General features: G+C 57.3%; 1 protein-coding gene across 1 annotated transcript in view; it reads left to right on the top strand.

Annotated features, from left to right (window-relative positions):
• Window positions 1–250: 250 nt before the first annotated feature.
• UBE2QL1 (ubiquitin conjugating enzyme E2 QL1) overlaps window positions 251–9352 on the top strand; it is a 46856-nt gene continuing 37754 nt past the window's right edge. The window contains 3 exon segments of the mRNA NM_001435397.2: window positions 251–566; window positions 568–706; window positions 708–1263. Of these exon segments, the coding sequence (NP_001422326.2) occupies window positions 460–566; window positions 568–706; window positions 708–1263 (802 nt within the window). The 5' untranslated portion in view covers window positions 251–459.

Below are 9352 nucleotides of genomic sequence, written 5' to 3'. Positions count from 1 at the left end.
GCCCGGCGGGCGCGCACGGCGCGAGCCCGCGGCCACCTCGCTGCCTCCGGGGCGCTGCGGACGGCTCTGCGCGCCCCGGCGCGGCGCTCGGACTCGAAGCTAGCCCGGCTGCGGCCGCGCACAAAGGACCGCGGACACCGGGCTCTCGGGGCTGCGTCCAGGGATCGGCCAGTGGACGGCCAGCCGCGCCGCGTCCCCTCCACGCCTCCCCTCCCGGGCGGCCGGAGCCCGAACCAGAGCGGGCCCCGTCATATGACAGCGGCGACCCAGGAGCCGGCGAGCGCGCGTGCTGCCCGCTCGGCTGCGCCACGGCCGCCGGCGCCCGGCGTGGCCCGCGCCGCGCCCCGCTGAGTGGTCGCCGGTCGCTGCCGCCCCGCGCCCCCTACCCCCACCCCGCCCCGGCTCTCGGGATCCGGGAGCAGGAGCCTAGGGGAGCTCTCCGCCGGCGCCGAGCCTAAAATGGCCACGCTGCTCCGCAAAATCGGGCTCATCCGCCTGCACAACCGGGACACCGAGGACCCCAAGCACCACCACAACCACCGCGGCGGCGGCGGCGGCGGCGGCGGCCAGCAGAGCGCGTCGCTGCGCGGCAAGGGCGGCGCCAAGAGCGGCGGCCACAAGCCCCAGCAGCAGCACCCCGCCGGGGGCGCGGGCGACGCCAGCCCCGGGCCGGGCAAGGGCAAGAGCAAGCGCGCGGCGGAGCTGGCCCCGCGCGACAAGCCGCCGCAGCCCGCGGCGGGGGCGGCGGGGGCGGCGGGCGCCGGGGGCCCCCGGGAGCGGGCGGCGGGCGCCAGGGCGGGGCCGGGCCCGGCGGTGGCGGCGGCGGCGGCGGCGGCGGCGGCGGGGGGCGGCAGCCTGGTGCCCGCGGCGCGCCAGCAGCACTGCACGCAGGTGCGCAGCCGGCGGCTCATGAAGGAGCTGCAGGACATCGCGCGTCTCAGCGACCGCTTCATCTCCGTGGAGCTGGTGGACGAGAGCCTCTTCGACTGGAACGTGAAGCTGCACCAGGTGGACAAGGACTCGGTGCTGTGGCAGGACATGAAGGAGACCAACACCGAGTTCATCCTGCTCAACCTCACCTTCCCCGACAACTTCCCCTTCTCGCCGCCCTTCATGCGGGTGCTCAGCCCGCGCCTGGAGAACGGCTACGTGCTGGACGGCGGCGCCATCTGCATGGAGCTGCTCACGCCGCGCGGCTGGTCCAGCGCCTACACCGTGGAGGCCGTCATGCGCCAGTTCGCCGCCAGCCTGGTCAAGGGCCAGGTAAGCGGGCAGGGGGCTGGGGGCGCGCGCGGCGCGCGGGGCTGGGCGCGCGGGGCTGGCTGCGCTCGCCCCTGGTGCGCGCGGCGCTCCTTCCAAACCTGCCTGCGAAGGGGCGACGTTCCCGGCGCCTCCACTTGTCCTCCGGGAGCGCCTTCTTCCTTCTCCACCTCTGCATCCCGCGTGCGCTGCCCAGTCCCTGCGGGTCTCCCTCTTGCTCCCTCTCCCCATCCCTCTAGGATGTGCCCTCTCCCTCCCCGAACACCCTCCTCGCCCTTTTCTCCTCCGCTTTCTCCCCTATGCCCCCTCTCACTCTACCCCTCTACCCTCTGTGCTCAAGTCCTAACCCGCTGCCCGCCTCTCCCCCTGCCCTCCCCCCTTCGCCACCTCCCCACGTTCCTCCATCTCGGCCCCCCAGTCCCCCCCCCCGTCTCCTCTCCCCCACCCCTCCCATTTCGCTCTACCCGCCCCCCCCCCGCCTTGGTTTCTCCCCACCAACTGTCCCTGTCATCTCCCGCAGAGTGGAACTTTGCGTGGACCTCAGAATCTAAAAGTCCAGCCTAGTTTATGGCTCCTGTCCGGCCACACACACAAAGGTTCCCCCCCCCCCCGCAGCATTTCGGGAGGGCTCTGTAAGTGGGGAGCTCTGCGGAGGGCCAGGCTCCCGCTGGTGAATCTGCCCCTTTGCTCTGCTTCCTCCAAAACATCACCTAGTGCGAAGCGAAAATTTTGCTCTTGAGAAATTTCACGGGAAAGGCGGAGGTGTGGTTTGAATGGTACTTAAGTGACAAGACCAGACTCTGGTCAGGGAAAGGCCTGGTGCCTGCTTCTTTCCAGGACTGACACCTCTGGAGTAGTGGTTCCAGGTCTGGGGCTCCCTCAGACCTGTCTCTTCTTTTGGTTTCTTCGTGCCCCCCGGGGAGGGGCTAAAGATTTTTAACTAAAAATGAAAATCAAGGGCAACCTGGATGCCTGCATCTTCTGCCTTACTGCCCCAGGCGGCAGCTTTACCGAAAAGAAACCCCAGAGAACTTGAGAGCAGAGAATGATGGAATCGTCTGCAGTTCGTCCGCTGCAGGCAGAGGGTCTGCTTTTCTCTTCCCATATTATCTGCCTTTGATCATGTTTAAGTGGCTCAGCGTTTTCTCGAATCGTTATTAAACATTGCTTAATAAAATCCTAAGTTTATATGGGTGTCTTTTAGCTTTGTGAAGAATCGCTGTTTTGTCTGGAAGACCCTGAATGACCTCAGTTTGATCTTTCTACAGCCAGTATTTCAGAAGCCATCAGTCCCCTGTCACCTGCCTCTGTCCCTTTCACTGCGGGATCTTTCCCACTAATCAAATAATGCTTGTTCCGCCAATGTCACTAGAGGTGGAACTCCAGGGATTCCAAGCAGAAAGCGTTATGACTCCAGTGGAGAAAGGCACTTAGTCTTGACTGAGGTCTGCTCTCACCAAGGGACTAACCTGCTGGTCCCTCTTCTCTGGGGTTTAGCGTCCACTTATTTCTTGAGTTCCAAATAGGATGGCTGTGGCAGCTCTAGAAAGGCATCTGTAACTGAGCAAGGTTTAATGCTTTAGTATCAGTTAAGGATCATGCTGAAGCCTGCGTTCCAGGCTGGCTGGGATGATAAATGCCTGTGAGTCAAGCCACAGGGACGCGCGGGGCGGTGGGGGGGGGGGGGTCGGGTCCCAGTTTCTGTGATTAGCAAGACTGATACAAGTGGCGTGGAAGAGGATTTCAAAGAGATGTGTTTGTCATTAGTTTCTGAAAGCGTTGCTAATCAGAACTCTCTGGAACAGTCTCCTCACTTCTTTCATTCTTCACAGCAGTGACTTTGGGCATCAGGGGAAGAGGACTGTCATTTGGCCTGAAAACCGCAGAATCATAGTATTTCGCTTGGGAAGCGATCCCAGAGGTCGCTTGGATCACAGCCTGCATTTTGAAAGATGCAGGAAATGAAAGATTTCGAGTGAGAGCTAAGGACTTTCTTTTAGAAGAGATATATCTTAGTAAGTTAAATGTTTCCCACTTTGATATTGCCGCTCTGAATGATAGCTCTGTTGGTGCCTATGCACTTTGATTTAATTGGACAGGTCCGTGTGTGTGTGTGTGTGTGCGTGTTTGGTTTATATATAGATAAACCATGGTTTATATATAGATATACATATGCCAAAATTGAGAGCCTTGCCTTGAGTTTGCGCATCAGAGACTTCATTGTTGAAAGTAATTAGCAACATTTTTATTTACTAATTTCAAAATCTTAGCCGATTTGGGGCCCTCCACCTGGCCTCTTGTGGTCTATGAGCTAGTCTAAATCGTAGTGTATAAAAAATCTGAAAGTGAACCCTCAGCAAATTATAAAAATACCAGTTCATTTTTTTTTGTGCATGTTTCATGCTGACTTCAGCATCCAAAAGACAGTCGTATAGGATACACTCAAACAAGTTGAAATGCAGTGTGAGAACAGGACACGCGCCTGTCCGTGCTGCTGCAGGAATGGATTCTGTTACTGCTTCAGGAGCTTGAGCCTCATGGTGTCTTTCTTGCTTCTGTGCGTTTCCCACCTGCAGATTGGTCGTCCGTGGCAGGTACTGTAAGTTACCGAAGTATTTCCATAGTTGAAGGCAATAGACTTTGAGAAAGCAAGCTAAATACCGGATTCTGTATTCAGAGAGAACCAGGAGTGCTACCAAACCAATAGTTACTTTAAAAGAAAGAACCGTTCCATTCTAGTTACGGTCCCCCGTCTGTTGGCCCTTCTTTTTAGGATTCGTTGTTCTTAAGTGACACATTTTCCCTTTGATAACTGCTCAGCTTAGCCCTCTGAATCGAGGCTGTGCTAAGTCCACGTCGTTTCTGTACCTTTAGAGAAATCATGAAATACTTTTCAGGGTTTCGTGGGTGATCTTAAGAAAAGATCTGCTTCACCGCTCGGGGTCCAGTATGAAAAGTTGGGGTTCATCACATGGTTGTGACAAATGCAGTCGCTTCAGCTGACCTTTAAGTGACTGGTTAGCCCACGTTGTCAAAACCTCCTGTGCCCCGCCGTGCGGAATGTGGTGTTTTACCATAACCTGAATTTCTCATGTGGTATATTCTGTGTACGACAACCGTACCTTGCCTCTTTGTTTATTACCGCATTTTCTCTTGACTGTTTACAAAGAGACATTTGAGGTCGCGCTTGGCTCCAGCCATCAGATGAAACCTTCCCCCTTCTGGGAGGGTCTTAGCCTTGGTGGATATGCCTGCATTAACCGATGATGAGACAGAAACCCTCTCCTTGCAGTTGCATGAGGCAGAAGCCTCCCCAAAGGGGCTTGAGGGCGCCCTAACGCCGGGCTCCACTTTCACATCAGTTCATCTTCTGAGAGCCCCCTTTTTAATGAGTTGGACATCGCCCGGGGCAGGGCGCCAGATGGCACGGGAAAGAAAGTTCCTTATTCCTCCAATCCCCTCGGTGCCAGGCCTGCGAATCGGGCTGGCATGAGGACGGTGTGGCAGTCGCAGCCGCCGCCACCAACATTCGTGCTCTCTCCGTGCCGAGCTCAGGCCGGCTAAGCGCTTAGGGTGTTCTGCCTCACCCGGTTCTGGGAGTTCCATGGTCACGCTGCCCATGAGGAAACCGCAGCCCCACGCAGGCCCGTGACATTAACGCAACTGCCTCGTGTTCTCATGCGAGCAATGCAAGGCTCTGAATACCAGTGCGAATGAGTGACCGTTGTCGGGCTGGCCAAGTCACAGCCGGGCCATCTGAGCGCCTGCTGTCTCCGGCCAGTGGGCCATTCATGGTGACCTGAGTGGTCATCCTGTGTGTCCGCAGAGAGCAGTCATCGATGGGCTGTCGGGGGGAGAACGAGAACCACGGCGCCACAACGTCTTCGGTTCCTGGGGTTTGAATTAAAAAGTAGCACGCGAGTCCGGGAGAGTTCTGCTTCCTACCCGTGCTGCTTTGGGGCATTTTTGAACATAGGAAACTGGCAGGTGTGGCCACTTGTCCGCATGTGATGACGAGGTAGCAGGCTGTGCGGATGAGCTCTGGCTGATGACAAAGTGCACGTCAAGGTCAAGGTTAGGACCTGAAGGCTTCTGCACCCTGGGCGTCACTGAGACTCTCGCACGTGCGCACACACGCAGGTGCGCACACACGCAGGTGCACACACACGCACACATCTTCAGAACCTCTTCACAAGTACTCGGCCTGGAGGTGGCTTTTCACCTATGATTACACCATCTCCAGGTCTTATCAGAAAAAGTCAAGAAGATGAACAGCGCCGGGGTTCTTAAAGTTTACCGGCTTTTAAACTTGTAATTCACACAAGCCCTGGGTGAGTTTGCGAGGGCTGCTGTCCCAGCGTCCCCCAGCCTCAGGGGGACAGACATTCCCTTCTCCCAGGTCTGGAGGCCAGAAGTCTGAGGTCAAGGTGATGGTGACAGTGGGGTCGGTCTTTCCAAGGGTGGGAGAGAGGGTGTGTCCGGCCTCTCTCCTTGGCTGGCAGACAGCCGTCCTGTCCTCTCTGTGTGTCCTCACCTGTCATCCCCCCATGTGTCTGTCCCAATCTCCCCTTCTTGTAAGGACACCCGTCCTGCGGGATCAGGGCCCACCTGGGTGACCTCAGATGAGCCTGGTGACTCTGTCGAGACCCTGTCCCCACGCAGCGCCCCCGCCTGGGGTGCTGGGAGTAAGACTCCAACACGGGAGCTTTGTGGGGTCAGAGTGCAGAACAAGCCCCAGCAGGAATTCCTAACCCGTCCGACCTCTTGTGTCTCTAGAGGCTCCGAGTGGTTTGCCAAGAGGGAGGGACATGACTCATGCCAGTCATGTGAACGCAGGACCACGCGCCCAGGGCCAACTGGGAATAGAGAGCCCGTGGCCCCCTTAGAGGGATGCTGGGATAGACTGGCGTGTAAATGCCACAGCCAGCGGGCAGGACACTGCCGAGTGACTCGCCCAGGAGCGGGCTTTTGGATCTCAGGAATCACCCTGTCGTTGTGTCCTGCGCCCGAGGGTAGGTGACCAAGGCAACGACCCACCCAGGATGACTCTGCAGCTTGAGGGCTCCCTGCGCTTGACTGATGGGAGAGAAAAGTACTTGCTCTGCTAGCAAGGAGGGCTGGCAGGAGGACGCAGACGGGACTCTGCATCCTAAAAATAGTCCCACGCCGACTTGGCGAGCTCCCACACGCTCGCTCCCTGGCGAGGCTGCTCATCTCAGAGCTGATGGTACGGTTAATAATAGTGGTGACTTACTTTACCCTGGGTGGTCGACTTTTGAGAAACGAAACTTGCAAAAAGAGGCTGGAAACGTGTTTCTATTTACGCCTCTGAGTTCTAGGAAGGGGTGTGTGATGTTGATTTTCCCTTTTCAAGGGTCAGCATAGTTTGAGGATGGTTTGGTGGCCTTTTAATGGAACGTGCCAACATGGACAACACGTTGAAGTTTGTTTTAACCCAAAGTCCTGCCCTTTCTCATCCCCAGGAATAGGCACGTGTGATTCCAACTTTAGAAGTAAGGTGGCCTCTTCCACGTAGGGAGGATGAGCAGTAAGGGCTACTGTACAGCGCAGGGAACTGCAGCCATTCTCCTGGGATGGATCATGATGGGAAAAAATATAAAAAAAGAATGTAAAATTTTAAAAAAGAGGGAGTTCCCCTGTGGTGCAGTGGAAATGAATCCGACTAGTATCCATGAAGTTTCAGGTTCCATCCCTGGCCTCGTTCAGTGGGCTGGAATCCAGCATTGCCATGAGCTGTGGTGTAGGATATAGACTCGGCTTGGATCCTGTGTTGCTGAGGCTGTGGCGTGGGCCGGCAGCTATAGCTCCAATTCCATCCCTAGCCAGGGAATTTCCATATGCAGCCGGTGCACGCCCCCCCCCCAAAAAAAGAGAGAAGTAAGGCAGCCCCTTAGTGGTACCACTTTGGGGACAGTTAAGAAACCAGCCAAATGCCTTTCAGTTTTTTTTAAGTAGCCACTAAGAGTGGGTTCCTCGAGCCTCCTGAATCCTAGCTCTTTGCTGGGTTTCGAGGGCAGCGGGAGATGCACGGAGGATGGAGCGAGGTACTGCTGCCTTCCTCTCTGCCAGGGGCCCACGGCCCCCAGTTAATTGGATGCTTTGGGAGCCTCTCAACTGTCCCATTATGCCAAGGCCCCACCCGCAGAGACTCAGGCTTCTTGGGGCAAAGATCAGGCCCTGATAGAGGCCTGTTGGAAAGTCTCCTTCGAGCTGCAGGTGGGGGTGAGTGCGATGGCCCCTTCCCTCCCCTTCCCACCTGATGGACTCACTGTCCCGTGTCAACCCTGACCATCCCCCAAAGCCCTAGTTTTGCACAGGAGGCCATCATCCAAAAACTCCTTCCTTCCTGCACCAAGAGGGAGTGTCAGCCCTGGAAAAGGAGAAGTGCTCAAAAGAGTTCCTGCCCTGGGATCAGACACGCTGTGAAGGTCAGAGGCGCGGTGTGACTCCAGCTGCACAGGTACTGGGTGCCTGCTCTGAGCCAGATACTCACTGGGCGCCCACTGGCGAATGAGATTCACGGACAGGAGCTCCCTGGTGGCTCAGTGGGTTAAGGATCCAGGTTGTCACTGTGATGGCCCGGGTTTGATCCCTGGCCCAGGAACTTCTGCATGCCGTGGGTGTGGGGGGGAAAATACTGACGGAAGTGCCAGCCACGGAAAACTGACCATCTAGCAGGAAGAAGGTAAAACCCGCTCAAGTGTGCCTTTGATGTGCCAGGCAGCTCAGCTCCAGATTTGGGTGAGTGCCCACTGACTGGTACATGTGAATTGGACACCTGGCAGTGGCCTGCATATACGATGGAGACGTGGGAGAGGCCAAGTCCTGGGGTCGGGAAGGTTGTTAAAACTCCTGCGTGGGAGTTCCTGTCATGGCTCGGGCGGGGGTGTTAAGAACCCAACTAGTCCACGAGGACTCAGGTTTGATCCCTGACCTCCCCTGGTGGGTTAAGGATCCATCGTTGTCATAAGCTGTGGTGTAGGTCCCAGATGCGACTCAGATCTGGCATTGCTGTGGCTGTGGGGTAGGCCCACGGCTTCGGCTCTGATTCAGCCACAAGCCTGGGAACTTACACATGCCACAGGTGCGACCTTTCTAGAAGGAGCACTCCTTGCAGGTGTGTGACTAACCTGGAGGGTCGGTTTGTCCTTCTGGACATCGTTTCCCTGCTAATAAACGGAAAGATGAGGCATTTCCCAAAACAGACAGAGAAGTCGTCGTCTTGGCAGGCAGGGTCCCAGGACTGTCTACTGGCAGAGTCAGCACAGCGGGATCAGGTTTGGCTGTTGAATTCCTCACATTGTCACGTACTTCCCTCCCCGCTTCATGCACTCTGCACCTGTTGGCTGCAGGTCTACTGTGCCTTGGGTGCTGAAGGCGCGTGGCCGTTGACACTCCCAAGGCGACCCTTCCCCATTCTGTGTGCTATTCTTGGTCCTCTCCAGAGGCAGGACCAAGGACCCCAGATGGAGACCGCCTGGGGAGGGAGCAGAATTGGAACCAATTGGGCGGCCAAGGAGGGGGAGAGGGGGGCGGGGCAGGATCCCCTTCCCCACCCGGCAGGTCGCAGCAGGTGTCGGTGTGGTGTGGTCTGGGAGCAGGACGAACTGGGGCTCCTCCACCACGTTCCCAAGCCAGGCTTTGCCTCTGCACCTGCCCTCCTGCCTCCTTAGATGTTTGTTTTCCCCTGCTGAGGTTCCTGAAGTGCCCCTGTCCAGCCTCTGTCCCCTGCTGCCACCTTCCTGGTTCCCCTAAAAGGCACACCTGGCTTTCTCCCTATTCTGATAGGGAATACACCCAATACCCCATGGGCCACTCTTTCACCCACCACGGCCCCCAGGCAGGTCCCTTTCTCACCAGCCCCTCCCATCCAGGGCACATCAGCCGCTCTGCACCTCTGCTGAGCGCACAGGCTGGCCCCCATCTGGCGGGTCTCCCCCCGCATTCATCAGTCAAGCCCCTGCCGTCCTCCCAAATCCTGCCACGACACCCTCACTCCCAAAGAAGACCCCCGGTCACACCTGCAATAATGGCAGTGGCCCCTTTGTCAAAACACCCCTGCATTTTCTGG

Source organism: Sus scrofa, chromosome 16 (genome assembly GCF_054392235.1).
Source record: "Sus scrofa isolate SSC_HxYL_T2T_F1_AM1 chromosome 16, Sscrofa_HxYL_maternal_Yorkshire_Landrace_v2.0, whole genome shotgun sequence".
Lineage (NCBI taxonomy): Eukaryota > Metazoa > Chordata > Mammalia > Artiodactyla > Suidae > Sus > Sus scrofa.
This window is presented reverse-complemented; position numbering and strand designations above follow the sequence as displayed.